This window comes from Oryctolagus cuniculus, chromosome 2 (assembly GCF_051225735.1).
Source record: "Oryctolagus cuniculus isolate XC-2025 breed Fujian yellow rabbit chromosome 2, ASM5122573v1, whole genome shotgun sequence".
In the NCBI taxonomy this organism is placed as follows: domain Eukaryota; kingdom Metazoa; phylum Chordata; class Mammalia; order Lagomorpha; family Leporidae; genus Oryctolagus; species Oryctolagus cuniculus.
Genome location: NC_142868.1, coordinates 146,583,053 through 146,605,129, shown reverse-complemented (window position 1 = coordinate 146,605,129; position 22,077 = coordinate 146,583,053). Strand labels below are relative to the sequence as shown.

The 22,077-nt window shown below is 38.7% G+C and overlaps 1 protein-coding gene across 8 annotated transcripts in view; it reads right to left on the bottom strand.

Moving 5' to 3' along the window:
• USP34 (ubiquitin specific peptidase 34) overlaps nucleotides 1-22,077 on the bottom strand; it is a 234,077-nt gene that overhangs the window by 92,471 nt on the left and 119,529 nt on the right. For 5 of the 8 annotated variants that reach the window (XM_051838286.3, XM_051838326.3, XM_089326389.1 and 2 more), the window contains 9 exons: nucleotides 17,490-17,690; nucleotides 12,453-12,535; nucleotides 11,623-11,703; nucleotides 4,697-4,737; nucleotides 4,453-4,577; nucleotides 3,362-3,514; nucleotides 2,576-2,680; nucleotides 821-876; nucleotides 595-715 (listed from right to left, as the gene is read on the bottom strand). In XM_051838286.3, coding sequence (XP_051694246.1) covers nucleotides 595-715; nucleotides 821-876; nucleotides 2,576-2,680; nucleotides 3,362-3,514; nucleotides 4,453-4,577; nucleotides 4,697-4,737; nucleotides 11,623-11,703; nucleotides 12,453-12,535; nucleotides 17,490-17,690 — 966 coding nt within the window. The remainder of the gene's footprint in view (nucleotides 1-594; nucleotides 716-820; nucleotides 877-2,575; nucleotides 2,681-3,361; nucleotides 3,515-4,452; nucleotides 4,578-4,696; nucleotides 4,738-11,622; nucleotides 11,704-12,452; nucleotides 12,536-17,489; nucleotides 17,691-22,077) is intronic. The other 3 variants (XR_016229347.1, XM_051838300.3, XM_070069080.2) reach the window with 1 other exon arrangement.

Sequence of the window (22,077 nt, the reverse complement as noted above, 5' to 3'; positions counted from 1 at the left end):
CTCTCTGCTGTGGCCTGGGAAAGCAGTAGAAGATGGTCCAAGCCCTTGGGCCCCTGAACCTGCGTGGGAGACCCGGAAGAAGCTCTTGGCTCCTGGTTTTGGATCAGTCCAGCTCTGGCTGTTGTGGTCATTTGAAGAGTGAACTAGCAGAGGAAGACCTCTCTCTCTCTCTCTCTCTCTCTCTCTCTCTGCCTCTCTGTAACTCTGCCTTTCAAATAAATAAATAAATCTTAAAAAAAAAGGAACAAGTACTATATAAAAAGGACTATATATTAATTCCATTGTTTATGTCAGGATATTAATTAACAATATGGTATTAATTTGAAACATTCCATCTTATAGAAATACTACCAGCAAAGCAGTGATTTTTTTAAACAGATACTGTCAGAAAAATAAAAATTTGCTTTCACATTCTAAAAGCAGACCCAAGTTTTATATTTACAGGATTTAGTAAAAGTTCACTTTTCCTGGAGTGGTAAGTTTTGGCAAAATTTATAACCGTATGTTTTTAAAACTTAAGAAAATTCCACACACAATGCAATAATAACATTTTAGTTGTATTTCATATAGCTATCTGGATACCTTAACACATACCTGTCCTTCCCTTGAAAATTTGAATGGAGGTTTGTGTTTAATAACACTTGTTGCAAGCCTTAGGAGTCCTGTAAGCCCATCATCTTCTGTATTACCGTCTTGATGATCAAGGATCTCTCTACTATAAAAATAAATAAATAAAATACAAGTAAGACAGTAATTCATATAATTATGTCCTTCATCTTTACTCAACTACACAAATGTCAAATTTCACATCAAATTTTACCTTCGAATACAGTCAGCCAAATGTCTTGCCAAAGCATCTAAGTCAAGGAGCGTTGTCTTAATACAAAAGAAAACACCAAAGTCAAATAAAGAATAAATTTAGTAATATACAGATTATTAAAACAACAACAAAAATATTCTTCATAGATAACAAGGGCTTAGTCTCTGAAAACTGATTTAACATACATAGTTTTACATATTCCAATTAATATATATATGTCTGTGTGTATATATATCTGGTCTTACATATTTCAATAAATAAAATTATAGTTTTAAATGTGACAGTCCAAAAAAAGTCATTAATAAATTATGATAGTCAAAGTAATCTGAGAAGACAGTTTTTAAAAAATTTTTTTTCAAATATAATTCACACAGAATTCACTAAAATATGATTTTTTAAACTTTTATTTAATAAATATTAATTTACAAACTACAACTTTTGGATTATAGCGGCTTTTCCCCTCATAACCTCCCTCCCACAAAATATGCTTTTAAAACCACCTTTAAACTAGGCTTTAACAATAAACTAAAATCTACAATTTCTGAAAGCTTTAATTCTCATTAAAATGGCAACAAAATTAATAGAGACTCCACAAAATAGAACGTAGTCCAAGGTATTCTTAAATAAAATCTATCGCTATGTAGGATGAGCAATAAAGATCTCCTTAAATGGGCAAAAACAGAATTAAAAGTCAGTATCTTATCAATAACGTAAAATAAGTGAAGTGTTTTCAACATTTTACTAATTTTCCTCAAATTAAAAGAATATTTTAGGAATTCAAGTGTAAACTAGAAAGTAGAAAGTACAAACACTATAGGATTCTTCAATGTAATTGTATATACTGCACTTTTATTTGAATACATGAAAAAAATAAAGAGAAATGTTTCTTAAATATTGAACTTCATGTGTTGCTCATTTCTTCTGAATTATCTTGGATGTATTTTAGCTTGACTAAATTGATAAATGGGGAAAAAACAAGTATTTATGAAGTTTGTCTTTCAAATTGTTTTGGTTTAATGGAAATTCATATTAATCTAGTATAAATACATTGGATCACCAAAAACTGAGAATGTTTCCTTATTTATTTGAAAAGAAGAGTTACAGAGAGGGAGAGAGATATACCATCCACTAATTCACTACCCAGATTGTAGCACTAGCTGATGTTAGTCCAGTTCAAAGCCAGGTGCTTGAACTCCTGAGTCTCCTGCATGGGTACAGGGGCCCAAACACTTGGGCCATCTGTTGTTGCTTTTCCAAGTATATTAGCATGGAGCTGGATCAGAAGTCCAGCAGCTGTGCCTCACATGGGTGTTCATATGGGATGCCAGCATTCCAAGCAGCAGCTTAACCTACAGTACCACAACGTTGGTGCCTGACAATATTTCTTTAGCATAAAATAACTTCTATTTAACTCATATTTTACAGATTCAGGACTCCATATCCATACTTACTACAAAGAGCTATATATTTAAATCTAAAATCAAATTTTCATTTCCCATATAAGATTTTCAAACAAAAAATCTTACTCAGAAGAGATGAGCAACTACTTATAGGTACCAGATGTTTCAACTAAGATCAAAGTGAACACAAGAAAGGAATTAGAAAACAGAAAGGTACAAATAATTGAAAATTTATGACAGTACCAATTAGGTATACAGTAGAAAAATTCCCTTAAAAATAAGGATCAATAAAGTCATGAACATACAAGTGTATTATTCACATCTATTAACAAGTTGTATAATTTTTAGAACATACCTGACTAGCATCCTTTATATGAATGTTGTCTACTAATTTGCATAACAACCAAAAATACTCTTTACATCCAGGTTTTAACATTGGTTCCTCCTCATAGTCATCTGTCTATTAAAAAAATTATACATTGTAAAAACATTTAAAAAAATTTATATTTTGAAAATTATTTGCTTTATGAAATCAATCAATCCCTATAGATAGTATTCAAAAATCCAGGTGTCTGTTAATGATTGACATGAGAACTCTTAAGAAAACATCAGTCTCAAATTACTCACACTTAAGAAAGGAAGATGGAAGAAAATATAAATCCTATAATGTATCTTAGTTTTAGAATTGAACTTTTTCTATAAATGGGCTCTGAAATTTATAACGTGTAACAAGATTTGTGTAAATACTTGGGCAGTAAAGAAAATAAAATCTCAGAACACCGTAAGGCTAAAAAATACTGAATGGACAAGGAGTTACATTTTATGATGTTTCTGTCATTCAATTTATCAAAGGGTCCAGAACCCATTAAGAACAAATGTCATCGCCAAAACAGACCAACCAAAGGAGTCTAAATAGCTAAAATCAAAACAGACAACTTCTCCTACTAGTTTTAGCATGAACACTGTGTCACAAAGCTGTTACTTTAAATACTATATACTTCCTATCTTCTTCTTGGTAAATACTATATACAGTAACTGAGTACTCAAAAATACTACAATGATATATATGAGTACAGTGATAAACTTGAGGTAACAGAAATTATCAACACAGAAATCATACCTAAACACAGTAAAATCTTACCCTGATAGGTTTGAGTGCTTGAGCATCAGGAAGAAATTTCAACAATGTTGAGGCAGCCAGAAGCAGAAAAGAGCGATGGATTGAGTCTCCTCCATCTAGGCCTGACAGAGATAACTTATAGAGACCATTGCAAGATTCATGGCGAACGGCAGTCTAAATGAAAAAACAAGTTCCAGAGATAGTCTGAATTTGTATTAAAAAAATAATGTTAATATGCAACCAGAAATAACTGGGTGAATTCTTCACTAACATATTTTTATAATAACGCTTTAATCATATACACAAAAATGTAAAACAATATGATCAAATGAAGAACTTCAATGCATGCACTGATACATAAATTTTGCTTGGCAATTCCTAATTCTAGCCATAAAAATAAATCCAAAACCAAATAAACACAACAACAAACAGAAACAATAGGGATAGAAAGGAGGATATTATTAACTGTTCAAGTACTTGACAGGATAAAATACTGTCAGAAGTATAAACGACTTAGGAAGAACTTAATCAGATCACTTTACTGAATCAAAGGGAATTGCTCAACTATTACAAAGGTTACCTGGTACAGAGCCAGAACATATAGAGCATTCAACATGTGACTTTGCAAGATAAGTATGTCAGCATGAATTTAGGCTATTTCACCTGGGAATATGTGTGAACAAAATGAAGATGTGCCTACTGAAAATCATACTGGCCTCAGTATCAACATGGGAAGCAAAATATATTTGGCTTATTTATTTTTAGTCTCTCTTGCCTCTATTTGTAGTTAAATAGAAAAAGTAGCAGAACTTTTCTAAAACACAATGAACAAAATAAATGCTCAACCCTTCCAACCCACTGGGAACAAAAAGTTAAAAGCAAAATAATCACTCGCTAAGCATTTCAGAAAGACAAACACGAATGCTACAGAATATGTAACATTCAAATTTCTGTAATGTTCACAAGTCAAAAAACACTAGACTTTAAAGAATTAAACTGTGGTTTCTTTATGGAATCGCACATATTTGTTTCTTTTAGTTCTTTTGTTATTATCAATGCCAATAATCTGAAACATGTGAAGCATATTACATTTCAACTTCGATCTTTCTTACCTCAGGTATAAGGAGAGTCAATTTCTTTAGCCAATCTTGTAAATGATCACTATCAGCAAGGCTAGATTTCACCAAAGAACAGCAATGTGCCCAACTCACCAAGAGCCACATTGAATAATGTGACACTAAAGAAAAATAATAAGCATGACATTAAGAGATTATACTAAAAAAAGGCAATACAATGCTCATTATCTACACATATATTTGATATGTTTATTAAAAATTGACTTTATGAAACACTTACCTTCATGTCTAGACCTGTGATCAGACTGAGCTTTCAAAACTCTGTAAAAGTACAAATAAAACACCACTGATTAAATTCAGCAAAAAATTTTTCAAAAAAAATTTAAAAAACAACTGAATTTATCACCACATATGCCTTAACAATTATAACTTCTCTCTTAAAAACAGGTAACAAAGCTACATATAAGGTTTCAAAACATTCTGGAAAATGCATACTACAGAAGAACTATGCATGAATTTTAAAAAATTTACGCATTAAAACAAACATCTCTTAATTTTACTTTGCACTGAACTTCCTTTTTTTTTTTTTTTTTTTTTTTTTGACAGGCGAAGTGGACAGTGAAAGAGAGAGAGAGACAGAGAGAAAGGTCTTCCTTTGCCGTTGGTTCACCCTCCAACGGCCGCCGGGCTGGGCCATCATCCACTGCACTCCTGGGCCATAGCAGAGAGCTGGCCTGGAAGAGAGGCAACCAGGACAGAATCTGGCACCCCGACTGGGACTAGAACCCGGTGCGCTGGCGCCGCAGGCAGAGGATTAGCCTACTGAGCGGCAGCGCCAGCCTGCCGTGAACTTCTGAAGTAACCTACTAATCTATTCTATGGTCTTCATCATTTACTTAAAGTATCTACACCAAGTCAAATTAGTTAGTTACAGATAGATCTATTACACAGCATGGTGACTACACTCAATTAAAATGACTGTACATTTCAGCTGGTGCCGTGGATCACTAGGCTAATCCTCTGCCTGCGGTGCCCACACACTGGGTTCTAGTCCCGGTTGGGGCGCCAGTTCTGTCTGGGTTGCTCCTCTTCCAGTCCAGCTCTCTGCTATGGCCCAGAAGGCGGTGGAGGATGGCCCAGATCCTTGGGCCCTGCACCCGCATGGGAGACCAGGAGGAAGCATCTGGCTCCTGGCTTTGGATTGGCACAGTGCCGGCCATAGTGGCCATTTGGGGAGGCAACCAATGGAAGGAAGACCTTTCTCTCTGTCTAACTCTGCCTGTCCAAAAAAAAAAAAAAAAAAAAAAGTGTGCATTTCAAAATGAAAGCAAAAGAATCATGAAATTTGATACAATAAACGCCAAATTATTTCAAACATAACAAAATTTGATAATAACATTAATTTAAATAAGTGAACTCTAGGGGCCAGCACTGTGGCGTAGCGGATAAAGCTGCCGCTTGCAGTGCCAGCATCCCATATAGGCACCGGATCCAGTCCTGGCTGCTGCCCGACTTCCCATCCAGGTCTCTGCTATGGCCTGGGAAAGCAGTAGAAGATGGCCCAAGTCTTTGGGCCCCTGCACCCCTGTGGGAGCCCCAGAAGAAGCTCCTGGCTTCGGATTGGTGCAGCTCCAGCAGTTGCGGCTAATTGGAGAGTGAACCAGCAGACCAGCAGATGGAAGACACCTCTCTCTCTCTCTCTCTCCGTAACTCCGACTTTCAAATAAATAAATAAATCTTTAAAAAAACATAAGTGAACTCTCCAAAAGGGCCCATGATTCATTTATTAAAAGAATGTATTAGAAAGACCAACTTTGCAGGTTCTAATGGTATAAAGTCTAAACTTTAATACCATAAAAATGTTGACATAAAATGCCCTTCTTTTGTATCTATCATGCCATTTTCTATAAGGAATGGTTAAAATTACATTAGTAGGGCTGGCGCATCTAACAACAAACAAATATATGAGAAGAAGCCTAAAAAATACTGTGTAGACTAAACTGTAAAACTTTAGGGCACAGTAAAATAATTTTTCTTATTGTCAAGAAATATCTTTAAAAGTCTTAAATAAATGTAACTAATACTGGCTGGCTCCGCGGCTCACTTGGCTAATCCTCCTCCTGTATTTAAAAATAAGCTAGTAGAGAAAACTGAAAAGTTTATATTATTTCACCAACATTTTTCCTTACGATATTTTTGTAAGTTAAATGGAAAATTTATTGCCTCAATTAAAGAAAAAATATATTGAAAGACTACAGTTTTTTGTTTTGTTTTTTTTTTTTTTGACAGCCAGAGTTAGACAGTGAGAGAGAGAGAGAGAAAGGTCTTCCTTTTCCATTGGATCACCCCCAAGTGGCCACTACAGCTGGTGTATTGTGGCCAGCGCACTGTGCCGATCTGAAGCCAGGAGCCAGGTGCTTCCTCCTGGTCTCCCATGCGGGTGCAGGGCCCAAGGATCTGGGCCATCCTCCACTGGACTCCCAGGCCACAGCAGAGAGCTGGACTGGAAGAGGAGCAACCGGGACAGAACCAGCACCCCCAACCAGGACTAGAACCCAGGGTGAAGGCGCCGCAGGCGGAGGATTAGCCTAGTGAGACGCGACTACAATTTAAGAAAACCAATGCATAATGATTATTTGCCTTAGAAATAAACCTTATTTTAGTAAGGAGTCCTAGGGGCCGGCAATGTGGCCTGGCACCTGTATAGTACCAGTATCCCACACACGCACCCAGAGTCCCGGCTGCTCCACTTCCAATCCAGCTCTCTTTCTATGGCATGGGAAAGCAGTGGAAGATGGCCCAAGTCCTCCCACATGCTAGAACCAGAAGAAGCTCCTATCTTCAAATTGGCCCAGCTCCAGCCATTGTGGCCACTGGGGGAGTAACCAGAGGACAGAAGACCTCTGTATCTACCTCTGCCTGTAACTCTGCCTTTCAAAGAAAGAAATATAAAGAGACAGGAAGAAAGGAAGGCAGGCAGGCAGAAAAGAAGGGAGAGAGGGAGGAAGGGAGGGAAAGGAAGAGAAAGAACGGAATAAAGGAAGATAAAGGAGCCCTAATCTCAACCATACCTACTTCATACAATTACTTTTTTTTTTTTTTGACAGGCAGAGTGGACAGTGAGAGAGAGACAGAGAGAAAGGTCTTTCTTTGCCATTGGATCACTCTCGAAGTGGCCGCTACAGCTGGCATATTGCAGCCGGCGCACTGCACCAATCCGAAGCCAGGAGCCAGGTGCCTCTCCTGGTCTCCCCTGCGGGTGCAGGGCCCAAGCACTTGGGCCATCCTCCACTGCACTCCCGGGCCACAGCAGAGAGCTGGACTGGAAGAGGAGCAACCGGGACTGAATCCGGCACCCGACTAGAACCTGGGGTGCCGGCGCCGCAGGTGGAGTAATTAGACTATTGAGCCGTGGTGCCGGCCTATAACAATTACCTCTCAAAAAGCAGCCAGCACCTCAGCTCACTTGGGAGACCAGGAGGAAACACCTGGCTCTTGGCTTCAGATAGGCGCAGTGCACCGGCTGTAGCGGCCATTTGGGGGATGAACCAACGGAAAGAAGACCTTTTTTTCTGTCTCTCTCTCACTAACTCTGCCTGTCCAAAAAAAAAAAAAAAAAAAAAAATCTCAAAAAGCAAGACTCACTCAGTTTAATGATATGAAGTAAGAGTTCCTGAGAGGTTAAAACCCATCAAACAAACATTTGGCCATGTTTCAGGTTTAGTTTGTATTGTGTCCGTATAATATATTTAATTTTAAGAACCAAGAGCAACCTTCTAATCTACCTGTCAAATCTGTATCAATTAGACCATTTTTATTAACACAGGTTGACTTCCTAGCAGTATATGAACGGAAGGGAAGGGCCTACGACAAGATTATGATGCAGGAACAAGGCCCGAGAAACTAGCAGGGATTGAGGGGGGCAAATTAATATTGCAAAGACTGTAATGAACACTATAGAAATGAAGTTGAGTTTACTTATTTACATAAGCAACATAAGTCTTCTGTGTACAATGGCAGATGTTACCCCACCATAATACCTACAGAATCTTAGAAGTATCACAATATATGTGACTATTTTAAGGCAGCGGTGGAGTTCCTTCCTCTGCCAAGAGCCATTTGATATTTACAACATTCATGGGCCACACAAAATAACTTGAAAATTAGCCTGCTGCAGATTTACTGAATTTAGAGTCCTGCCTGTGGTTGCCTGAGTAGGGCCAGACCAAATGATTTTGTGGGCCTTAACTGGCCCACAAGCTGGACATTCTCCATCCTGATAACTGGGCAAACAGTTAAGTTCCTGTGTATTATTCAGTAATTATCATACTTGGGTTTCTAGATTACCACAGTTGAATTATTGAATTTTTCTATAAGTAAAATCCCTTAAGATAGTACAAATTTAACTAAGCGGGAACATATTATATATGAAACTAAAATTTTCTTCCTTTTTCTATTTAGTTTGTAAAGTCTGAAGAAACCATATTATTATAAATATAGCCATGTATTATATATATAACACACATATATTATTATATATGTATTTCTGGCTCTGTTCACTGAGGGTCCCAGGTAATGACATACCAGTGCCAATGAATATATTAAGCACCCACATTTTCAACGTTCTCCACCAGTAAAAATTATTACTTCATAAAGAAGTGGCTAATGTCAGCAGTAAGGCAGAAAAGCTACAAGATGAGCTCAGCAGATATTGTACTGACATTTAAAAAAAGTATTCCCCAATGTCTTAAATAATGGAAGTCTGCCAAATGGATGTATGGACAAGCCTGAAATGTTCTCAATTGCTAACTGTTTCAATCTGAATGGAAGGAATAATGACATTAATGAACTGTAATATATTGAATGAAAAAAAAAATCCGTGCATCCAAATTAACAAAAATCCTTAAACAGGGCGCAAGACAAAAAGGTTCCTGCATAATAGGATGGTTGCTTAGGTTTGGGGCTGGCGCGATGCATAGCGAGTAAAGCCCACCTGCAGTGCAGGCATCCCATGTGGGCACCAGTACAAGTCCCGGCTGCTCCTCTTTCGATCCAGCTCTCTGCTATGGCCTGGGAAAGCCGTAGAAGATGGCCCAAGTCCTTGAGGCCCTGCACCCAGGTGGGAGACCCAGAGGAAGCTCCTGGCTTCAGATAGGTGCAGCCTCTGCTGTAGCAGCCAACTGGGGAGTGAAGCAGCGAATGGAAGACCTCTCTATCTCTGCCTCTGCCTCTCTGTGATTCTGCCTTTCCAATAAATAAATCTTAAAAAAAAATAGGATGTCAACTAATATATACAAAGGGAATACTAAGAGTTAGAAAACCACTTTTTGGAAAACATTATTAATTTTTTAAAGATTTATTTATTTATTCAGAAGGCAGAGAGATGAAGAGGAGAAAGAGAGATCTTCCAACCTCTGCTTCACTCCTCAAATGACCATCTGTAAAGGCCAGGGCTCCATCACACTGAACCAGAAGAAACTCTATCCTGGTCTCCTACATGCACACCAATGTCTCAAGTACTTAGGACATCTGGTGCTTTTCCCAGATGTATTAGCAGGAAGCTGGATGAGAAGCAGAGTAGCACCGTATCACGGAACACAGGTGTCACAAATGGTGGGTTGGCCCACCATGATGTAATACTGGCTCCTGTATTAATATTTAAATCAGACATCAATCATTAGTGAAATCTAAAACCAATGAATAAAAGTTTGACAGGGATCAGCTAATATACACAGCTGCAAACTTACCTTCCTACCGATTTTATTAACTGAAGAAAAACCTGAAAACTTACATAAGTCTGGAGGAAACTACATTAAATGATCAAAATTAACTTCATCATTAATGGTACAAATTGACACCATCAGGATGTACTAGGAATGACAACACATTATTACTAGGGACAGGTGTCTGACCTAGTGGTTAAGATGTCCACAACCCATATCACAGTGCCTGGGTTTGATTGCTGGCTCTGGATTCCAGTTCTTGTAATTTCAGTTTCCCGCCAGGGCAGACTGTGGACGGCAGCAGGTGGTGGCTCAAGCAATTGAGTCCCTGCCACCCACATGGATACTAGGGATTCAGTGTTTACCTCTGGGCTTCAGACCAGCATAGGCCTGGCCCTTTTGGGCATTCTGTGTGTAAAACACTACACCCTACATGTTGGAGTGCACATGTGCTCTTTTTCTCTCTACACACACACACACACACACACACACACACACATTTCTACCTCTTGAATGAAAAAAAAAATTCACTAAATTAGGAAAACCCAAACTGAAAAACACTGTATAAATACTAGCCTATACGGGACCGCAGCTGAATATGCTAATCCTCCGCCTTGCGGCGCTGGCACACTGGGTTCTAGTCCCGGTAGGGGCGCCGGATTCTGTCCTGGTTGCTCCTCTTCCAGTCCAGCTCTTTGCTGTGGCCTGGGAGTGTAGTGGAGGATGGCCCAGGTCCTTGGGCCCCGTACCCGCATGAGACACCAGGAGAAGCACCTGGCTCCTTCCTTCGGATCAGTGCAGTGTGCCTGCCGCAGTGTGCCTGCCGCAGCGGCCATTGGAGGGTGAACCAACGGCAAAGGAAGACCTTTCTCTTTCTCTCTGTCTCTTTCTCTCACTGTCTAACTCTGCCTGTCAAAAATAAATAAATAAATAAAAAACACTGGCCTATATACCAGCACTGTGGCACAGCAGGTAAAGCTGCTGCCTGCAATGCCGGCATCCCATACAGACGCAGGTTCAAGTCCCAGCTACTCCACTTCCGATCCAGCTCTCTGCTATGGCATGGGAAAGTAGTACAAAATGGCTCAAGTCCTTGGGCCCCTGCATCCATGTAGGAGACCTGGAAAAAGATCAGCACAACTCCAACTGCTGCAGCCATCTGGGGAGTGAACCAGTAGATGGAAGGCCTCTCTAACTCTGTAACTCTTTCAAATAAATCTTTTTGTCACTCAATCTTTCTAATAAATTAATCTTAAAAAAAGTGTCTCTCATGGAAGGAAACTGAAGATATATGGCAACTAAATGAGATACATGATCCTGGACCAGGAAAAATACTGTTACGAAGACAATTAACGTAACACTTTGAATAAAGACTACGTATTAGTATCACTACTAAATGTTGTAAATTTGAAAATTTTTACTCCAGTTATTAAGATGATGGCTTTGATAGCCTGCATTGCGGTGCAGCAAGTTAAGCCACCACCTGTGATACCAGCATCCTGTATCAGAGCTCCAATTCAACTCCCAGCTGCTCCACTTCTGGTCCAGCTCCCTGCTAATACACCTGGAAAAGTAGCAAATGACAGGCTAAATACTTGGGCTCCTGCCACCACATGAGACACCAGGATCAAATTCCAGACTCCTGGATTCTGCTAGGCCCAGCCTCGAGAACTGTAGTTATTTGAGGGGGTAAAAAGACAGATGGAACATCTCTTATACTGCCTGTCACTTGGTCTTTCAAATAAATAACTTTTTTTTTAAATGAAGAAATTTGGGGGCTGGCACTGCGGTGTAGTGGTAAAGCTGCTGTCTGTGATGCTAACATCTCATTTGGGTGCCGGTTTGAGTCCCAGCTGCTCTACTTCCAATCTAGCTTCCTACTAACATGCCTAGAAAGCAGCAGAAGATGGCTCAAGTGTTGGGTCCCTGCATCCACATAGGAGGCCAGGAAGAAGCTCCTGGCCCCAGACTGAACCAGTTCCAGCTGTTTCAGCCATTTAGGGAATGAATCAGCAGACAGAAGATCTCTCTGCCTCTCCCTCTCTAACTCTGCCTTTCAAATAAAAATATAAAGGTTAAAAGAAAAAAAAGATGATGTCTTTGGTCTGAAAAGATAGATAATACATACAGAAAGCCTATGTTCATGAATGCTTCACAAATTTGGCAAAATGTTGACACTACAAAAATTTAGATGAAAATATGTAGGTTCCTTTTAATGTCTTAATTTTTGTTTAAAATTTTTCCAAAACAAAGCTTTAAAACACAATTTTCTTACTACAATATATACATACATTAAAAAAAGAAAATACATACCTAGGGGCCAGATTATCATATGTATAAGCAACAGACATAAGTCGCTGAATTAAACTGGTTCCTTGCACAAGAACGAGAAAAACCTTTAAAGAAAAAACATTTAAAGACATCTTTAAATAACAACCACATTTTAACCCACAATTCCAAATTACTTTAAGAATATCCTAAGAAATATTATTTATAAAATGCTGTGAAAACATCAAATATTAGAAAATCAGAATTGTATAACCACACTTAAGAACAGTAATTTTGGAGCTGGCACTGTGGCATAATGGGTTGAGTTGCTCTACCAGCAGGCCATTTGGGCACCAGTTCAAGACCAGCTGCTCCTCTTTTGATCCAGCTCTCTATTACCGTGCCTGGGAAAGTAGAGGAAGATGATCCAAGTACTTGGGCCCCTGCATCCATGTGGGAGACCGAAATGAAGCACCTGGTTCCTGGCTTTGGTTTGGCACAGCCCTAGCCATGGCAGCCATTTGGAGAATGAACCAGTGGAAGAATGGTTTCTCTTTCCCTGTCACTTTCTCTCCCTCTCTGCATCTCTACCTTTCAAATAAATACATACATCCTAAAAAATAATTTTACAAAGAAAATCCTGAAAATTTAAAAATAGATACAAAAATATTCTTTATATTTGTTCCATAGAATCTGATATTAAATTGGGCATAAAAATATTATATATTACATATGTCAGTGATTTTGGGGGGAATGAAGAAAACTTTTTGACTTTTGGATTAAGAATACATAAAAATAAAGCAGTGGCAGATTCCTCCATCACTTTTCAATAAACATATAAAATATAACAGGGATATAAGTATTCTAGATTCAAAATCCTATGGTTCAAGCAAATTAGCTGACTACGTTTCAAACTGCATGATGCTGATGAAAACTTGTCTGTTCTAGCTGTTTTTATCATAAAATTGAACAAAAGTAATTCATTAGTATATAATATCTGAGTCCCTTTCCACAGGTTTGAAACCATTCAGGATACATACTTGTAAGATACTGCTCCTAAGAGTTACTGCAGCAGAGCAAACAACTGCAGAAAGCCTGTAACACATATGTGTGTGTGTGTGTGTGTGTGTGTGTGTATATATATGCGCAGATACTTCAAAATGCTAGTGGAAAAATGCAACTAAATTTATTTTGGTGTAAAAGTCTGAAATCCAATTTTTTAAATATTCCACATTTTTTCACCAACTTTCTAAAGACCCTTTCCACAATGTACTAAACAAGGAAAAAGCAGAGTAGCAGCTAACCATGTATCAGCACAATCAAGAAAGCTGCCAAAAAAGCAAATGTTTAGGCTACAAACTGAAATAAACTTTCTAAAAGGCTATTAAGAAAACAAATGGAGAACCAGTACTGTGGCTCAGCGTATTAGGCTGCCATTTGCCATGCCAACATTCCATATGGGTGCTGGTCCAAGTCCTAGTTGCTCCATTTCCAATCCAGCTCTCAGCTAATGAACCTGGGAAAGTAATTGAAGACGGCCCAAGTACATGAGCTTCTGACAACCAAGGGGGAGACCCAGATAAAGCACCTGGCTTCAGCCTGGCCCAGCCTTGTACACTGAAGCCATTTGTGGAGTGAACCAGTGGATGGAAGACAGATCTTTCCCTCTCTCTGTTCTCCACCCTCCCCTGCACCCATAATACCACCTTTCAAATAAAAAATAAATACATCTTAAAAATAAACACCTGGGGCCGACACTGTAGTGTAGTGGCTAAAGCCATGGCCTGCCTATTTAGGCAACAGTTCCACTCCTGGCTGCTCCATTTCCAATCCAACTCCCTGCTAATGTGCCTGGAAAAGCATTAGAGAACTACCCAAGTTCTTGGGCCCCTGTACCCATGTGGGAGTCCTGGATGAAGCTCCTGGCTCCAGGCTTCAGCCTGGCCCAGCCCTGGTTGCTACAGCTAATTGGTGAGTGAACCAGCAGAAGGAAGACACTCTCTGTCTCTCCCTCTCTAGTAAATATTAAAAAAAAAAAAAAAAAAAAAAAATCTAAATTTGTATATACAGGGCTGGCGCCATGGCTCACTCGGTTAATCCTCTGCCTGTGGTGCCGGCATCCCACATGGGCGTCGGTTCTAGCCCTGGTTGCTCTTCTTCCACTCCAGCTCTTTGCTGTGGCCCAGGAAGGCAGTGGAGGACTACCCAAGTGATTGGGCCTTGCGCCCGAATGGGAGATGAGGAGGAGGGACCTGGCTCCTGGCTTTGGTCAGCGTAGCTTTGGCCGTGGCGGCCATTTGGGGGGTGAAGCAACGGAAGGAAGACCTGTCTGTTTCTCTCTCTCAAAGGTTTCTAGGAAAGAAAGAAAGAAAGAAGGAAAGAAGGAAGGAAAGAAGGAAGGAAAGAAGGAAGGAAAGAAGGAAGGAAAGAAGGAAGGAAAGAAGGAAGGAAAGAAGGAAGGAAAGAAGGAAGGAAAGAAGGAAGGAAAGAAGGAAGGAAGGAAGGAAGGAAGGAAGGAAGGAAAGAAGGAAAGAAGGAAAGAAGGAAAGAAGGAAAGAAGGAAAGAAGGAAAGGAAAGGAAAGGAACCCCAAAATGGAATAATGCATGATTATAAATGCCTTAAACAACTAGTATTCTTCCTTATTACCTGCATGGTATCAAAATTAGATCATTTTGTCTCCAGAACTAATTCACCAAAAATTTTCACTTCAGAAGAACTTAGAAGGATGTATACACTGAGTGATGTATGATATGCACCTTTTCTGAACTACAAATATTGGCATGTGCACAGAAAAAAACCTCTGAAAAGGCAACATATAGATATTAATGGTAGTAACCCATGAATAGGGAGGAAGGTTTGACTATATATTCTGAAATCATTTTCAATTTGAAGGTAACTGCATATACTTTTAAAAAAATATTTATTTATTTGAAAGGCAGAGTTATAGAGAGGCGGGGGGAGGAGGTCTTCCATCCACTGGTTCATGCCCCAAATGCCCCAACAGCTGGAACTGCGCCGATCCAAAGCCAGGAGCCAGGAACTTCTTCCAGGTCTCCCACATGGGTGCAGGGGCCCAAGGACTTGGGCCATCTTCTGCTGCTTTCCCAGGCCATAGCAGAGAGCTGGGCTTGAACCAGCACCCATATGGAATGCCAGCACTGTAGGCGGTGGCTTTATCCACTATACCACAGTGCCGGACTCTGCATCTACTTTTAAAACAAGCCAAAACTGTGAAAACTCCATAAATGTCTGGATATATTTTATACGTATACTTACATGCATTTATCTAAAATCTCAAAAGAAAACCATAAACAGAGGTCAGTAAATACTGAAATTATTTAGTGAGTAAACAAAGTATTATACTTCACTTTAGCATTTATACTATAAACTTGAAAATTTATTCTGGAAAAACCTAACTGAAATCTCACTACAATGTAGGTTACTCAAGCAGTAATTCACAATAAACAACGTATAGAATTTGTTTAGATATTTTATTTCCCATAAATGTATTAGATATAAATAATCTGTAACACTGACAGAGATCACTTTTCCCATTTAACCCCACCAAATCCAAAAACAAAAGCATTTTCCAGGTTTCCATTTTTCAGATACACTATTTACAATTTATACTCCTAAATTCACAGTATTCCTCTATCAGTAACAATTCATTAACCTTGTGCAGGTATATGCTATTCTTAAAAAGTTACAGAATGAGAAAAAGATTACACTAGGAGCTCATTTTGACCTTTGTACTTTCTACTTCACCTACAAGATGTTGGAAAGGCAAATATTTGATTACATGAACAAAACCCATAGACAAAAAGAATTCTATTTTTATTCCTGGCTATTACACTACTTACTTTCAACTGTAAACCCACTCTGTCACACACAATTTCTATGAGGCCAGTGATAATATATTACAAACTAAATTCATCCTCTGCCAGCTGGCTTCCTAATAGGTTCTGTCAATCTGGGACAAGAGAAACTGTTCCCTTGCTTTTTCTGTCAGTACTGTTCCAGAAGTATTTTGTCCAGAAGAGGCAGGTGATTTCAGGCTTCAGCATTTTGGAGGCATTCCTTGGACTAACTTTGTAAGGTCCTCATTGAGAATCTCACAGCAACAGAGCAAACATCCTTTTTCTGAGAGTCTAAACCCCAGTTTAAGAGGATCCCTCACAAACTTCTACTCCCTGATAAACCTAACTATTTCATTCTATTTCCCAGTCTCTAGGCATGGTGGATGGCTCCTTCCTCCTTGTTTGAGTGACTTTACCATTCTCTTTTTATTTTTTTGGTCCTCCAACAAAATGCAAAATACATTCATATCATAAAATATCAAATGTCTATTTTAAATTTCTGATGCTGAAATAAATAACTAATATGGCTTCTGGTTTCCTGAATGAACCCTGACACTCTTGGTACATAAATTATCATATCTATGAATTCAATCCAAGTTTGATAACATTAAAATGAACCCTAATTCATTCCTGTATTTTGAATGATGACTGAAAAGCAATACTTTTTGATTGTTAATATTGTTAATTTTTTAGGAGTTGAATTGAGTGGAGATTCTGTGATAACTTAGTGAACAACATTTAACAGTAGTAAACCCAGTACACTGTAATCCAAAATTAAGCTGCCGTTCTAAAAAAGGATTTTATCTTTAGCATGAAATCTTAACACAATGTTTTAAATACTGCTTCCATTTTACAATTTGAGGTGTTGCATGGAAATTCTAAACTGATATATCATGTTGTACCATTCACAATATGCTTCAAATATAACAGTGCAGATTTGAATAGAGTCATGCATCACTTTCCTCTTAGAAATTGGGAGGTGCTGTGACCTCACCATTTCTGTACAATTAGATTATCATAATGCAAAGTAAAAAAAAAAAGAGAAGAAAGAAAAGCACTACTTTTCACGAATTAATACCATTTTAAAATGGGGACATCACTGCAGATACTCAGTCATAACTTAGTAACTTAGTATAACATTTCTTAAACATTACTATATTTCTTTGTGAGGACACAAGTAAAATTTGTCACTGTAATTTAGTACTAAAGCTTCTGCATTTTACCTCTGTTAATCGTGGTATATGAAGACCCTTGGCATGATCACCAGCAGCTTTCCTTGATTTGCTAGGCCAGGTCCTTTTTCTATGGCTTTCAGCTATACCAGACCAGGCAAAGACATCATGATAAGCTAAATCCAGATCAGATGGATCTACTGCAAACTGGCATATTAACTTCAGCAAGCAAGCAAGACAGTCTAGCTGCCACTGTGGATGAGAAGAAAAGGTCATTACCCCAATTTATTTTAATATGGTTATTATACACCCTTAAAATTGAAAGAAAATAAACATTATTGCTAGTACTTAATCCATGCATTCCATACAAATTTCACTACTCAAAGATTACAGTTACTAACAATGTAATCTTATCAACACAAAAAAAATTTATATACTGAAATGGTACATTTAATAAAACGGAAATGACTCCTTACTTTTGTAAAAGCATCATAAAAATGCACATAATACAGTTACTGAACTTTTGGAAAAATATACTACTCACGGTGTATAATTCTTTTTTTTTTTTGACAGGCTGAGTGGACAGTGAGAGAGAGAGACAGAGAGAAAGGCATTCCTTTGCCGTTGGTTCAACCTGCAATGGCCAACGCGGCTGGCGCACCGCGGCTGGCGCATCGCGCTGATCCGGTGGCAGGAGCCAGGTACTTATCCTGGTCTCCCATGGGGTGCAGGGCCCAAGCACATGGGCCATCCTCCACTGCACTCCCTGGCCACAGCAGAGAGCTGGCCTGGAAGAAGGGCAACCGGTAAAGAATCTGGCGCGCCGACTGGGACTAGAACCCGTGCCGGCGCCGGCCAGGGTGTATAATTCTAAAATAATTAAAATTAATAACTAATTTAATAAATAGATTGAACAATGAAATGATCAATTAAGATAAATTCTACAATTATTAGAGTAATTAAAATACTGACAAAGATACAGTTTAATCACAAATAAAATCACTCAAGAGACGAAGTATTATATGTTGTTTTTCCACACAAGTGGCACATACTCTTAGTTATTTTGGGACTCCAGGAAATTCTCAATTCTAGAAAATAATTCAGCTGAAAATCTTCCCATATGCTCATTAAAAATAAAGGAAATATCTCCTTAAAAATTAGTATAAAAATAAAATTTACAAATGACTTCAAGTTCAATATGAAAAGCTAAAAAATTTCTGCTGACTAATTTAATTAGATTATCACTTATATGCAATATAAGAATTTCAGAGATTTCTCTACAATAATCTTGGATCACCTGTTCTGTTTCTAATATCAAGTGGTACACAGTATCCACAAACCAGGAAAGCATATTCCCCTCAATAACAGCAATACTATATTACTGAATTTTAAGAAAAGCACCGAGATAATTCGGAGAGGTAAGAACAGTCTTTACAAAAATGGTGATAGAGAAATTGGATAGGTATATGAAAGCAGAAACAAAAAACTTCAATCTTATTCTACACAAATAAAGTTAATATTAAATGCATTATAAACCTATAAGACAAACATATATAAAACACAAAGAAAACAGAGGAAGAGAATAATTTTTGCTCTTGGCAAAAAAATATTTCTTAGACTATGTAACAGTTTTATTAAAATTAAAAACTTCTCCCATTAAAAGACAATGTGGAGCCGGCGCCGCGGCTCACTAGGCTAATCCTCCGCCTTGCGGCGCCAGCACACCGGGTTCTAGTCCCGGTCGGGGCGCCGGATTCTGTCCTGGTTGCCCCTCTTCCAGGCCAGCTCTCTGCTGTGGACAGGGAAGGCAGTGGAGGATGGCCCAAGTGCTTGGGCCCTGCACCCCATGGGAGACCAGGAAAAGCACCTGGCTCCTTCCTTCGGATCAGCGCTGTGCGCTGGCCACAGCACGCTGGCCACGGTGGCCATTGGAGGGTGAACCAACGGCAAAGGAAGACCTTTCTCTCTGTCTCTATCTCTCACTGTCCACTCTGCCTGTCAAAAACAAAACAAAACAAAACAAAAAACAAAACATGTTTAATCTCATATGTCATTAGAAAAATACAAATCAAGGGCCATAACTGTGGAGCAGTGGGTTAACACCCTGGCCTGAAGCACTGACTTTTCCTAGCTGCTCCACTTCCTGTCCAGCTCTCTGCTATGGCCTGGGAAAGCAGTAGAAGATGCCCCAAGTCCTTGGGCCCCTGCACCCACGTGGGAGACCTGGAAGAAGCTCCTGGCTTTGGATCGGCACAGCTCTGGCCGTTGTGGCCAACTGGGGAGTGAACCATCAGATGGAAGTCCCCTCTCTCTGCCTCTCCTCTCTCTGTGCAACTCTGCCTCTCAAATAAATAAATAAATCTTCAAAAAAAAAAAAAAAAAGGAAAATTCAAATCAAAACTACAGATTACCACTTCACACCAACTACAATGGCTAAAATCAAAAGAAACAGGAACAGGCCTTAGCAAGAATCTGAAGAAACTAACTCTCACAAATCCCAGGTAGAAATATAAAATGATATAGCAGCTTTGTAAAAATGCTGTACAATTTCTTCAAAAGTTAAACAGAATTAATCAAGAACTAAGCATAGCACTCCTAGGTATACACTCAAAATATGACTGTTTGTAACAACATTATTGATAATAGTCCTGACAGAAGGACTGTTACTGTTAATCAACTGATCCATCACTCCCTCGCTAGATTCAACTGTGACTGAAGAGACATTTCACCAAATTAGATATATGAATGTACCTTTATTACTGGTTTATCCATGCTCAAAAAAGAACATGTAAAGATGCTCAAATTCAGCAGTATTAAAAAAATGGAAATCCAAAAATCAAAGACAGACACAGCTTAGCATCATGTAGACTACCATTAAAAAGAGTCAGCAAGGGAAAGTCAGGTATACCTCTTCTAGAAGGCATGCCCAAAAGAAGTGAAAACTTCCACGAGCACAAAAACTTACTACAGAAATGTTCACAACAGCCAAAAAGTAGAAAACAACTCAAACCCCTCCAGTACATGAATGATTAAACAAACCGCACCATATTCATAAAAAGGAATGAAATAACTAATAAATTAATGCTACTATGAAGAATGAACCTGGAAAGCATTATGCTAAATCAAAAAAGCTAGCCACAACCACATATTATACAGTATATAACGTCCAAATTAGGAAACAGCTTGGTGAAGCATTTTGGAGGTAATAAAGAGTGACTATGGGAGGTATGAAGATGCTTTCTGGCATTAGTGCTAATGGCTGTACAACTTTGTGAATACACTAAAATCCACTGAACTATACATGTAAGAAGACAATTTTTTATAATGAAATTATACCGAGGAAAATTTAAGAACTGCATTTCAGCTAAAGTTGTTTTAAATGAAAAAAATAAAGCTGCTTAAGCACAAGAATGATCTTGAATGAATAAATACTTCATAATATTAGGTTGCCCCTCTTCCAGCCCAGCTCTCTGCTGTGGCCCGGGAAGGCAGTGGAGGATGGCCCAACTGCTTGGGCCCTGCACCCCATGGGAGACCAGGAGAAGCACCTGGCTCCTGGCTTCGGATCAGCGCGGTGCGCCGGCCGCAGCGTGCCAGCCGTGGCAGCCATTGGAGGGTAAACAAACGGCAAAAGGAAGACCTTTCTCTCTCTCTCTCTCTCACTGTCCACTCTGTCAAAAAAAAAAAAAAAAAAAAAAAAAAAAAAAAAAAAAAACAAACTTTATTCATAAGCTTAAAAGCAGCATATAAGCAAAATTCCTATAGATGTTTCATACTTTTCCCACTTTGCCACAAAACTAAAGGTACCAAATCCATCTCAGATACTGATGGGATAATGAAGACATGATTAACAGAAAAACACTAGAAGAAATATGGGACGGAATTACAATGATTATTGTAATAGAGGTATATACTTCAAAAAAGAATCTGATGTAAAATTCATAAAAAATATTTAAAGAAAGTAATGGTAAGATTAACAAAATCTCACTAGTTAGCAATGATTTCTAAATATGTTCTCTCTCTCTGGACATTCAGCATCACATCACTAACCCATGATCCCTAACGTTACAAAGTAATTATAAAAAAAAAAGTAAGAAATTAAAACATGAATGCAATATTTGATAAGGCTAATAGGCAGTATCAAAAGTCAGGAAATAGACTTTTATATATAGTGCAAATTTGAACTGGGCTGCTTTGCATAAAGTTATGAAGTTTTCAGTTATAAAATAAGTTTTATCTTCCTGATGTTATGAACCTAAAGAATGGTGAAGTACTATTTTCAAAACATTTCCATTTGGTTGAGAACCAATACTTCTGCAAAGTATTTATTACCAATGTTCAACTGTCATAAACCTTTCAGAGGCTTACTTTTTTTTTTTTTAAAAAAAGATTTATTTATTTGAAAGAGTTACACAGAGAGAGGAGAGGCAGAGAGAGAGAGCGAGAGAGAGAGCGGTCTTCCATTGGATGGTTCACTCCCCAGTTGGCCACAACGGATGGAGCTGCACCGGTCCGAAGCCCCACACAGATACAGGGGCCCAAGCACTTGGGCCACCTTGTACTATTTCCTCAGGCCATAGGAGAGCTGGATCAGAAGTGGAGCAGCCAGGCCAGCGCCGCGGCTCACTAGGCTAATCCT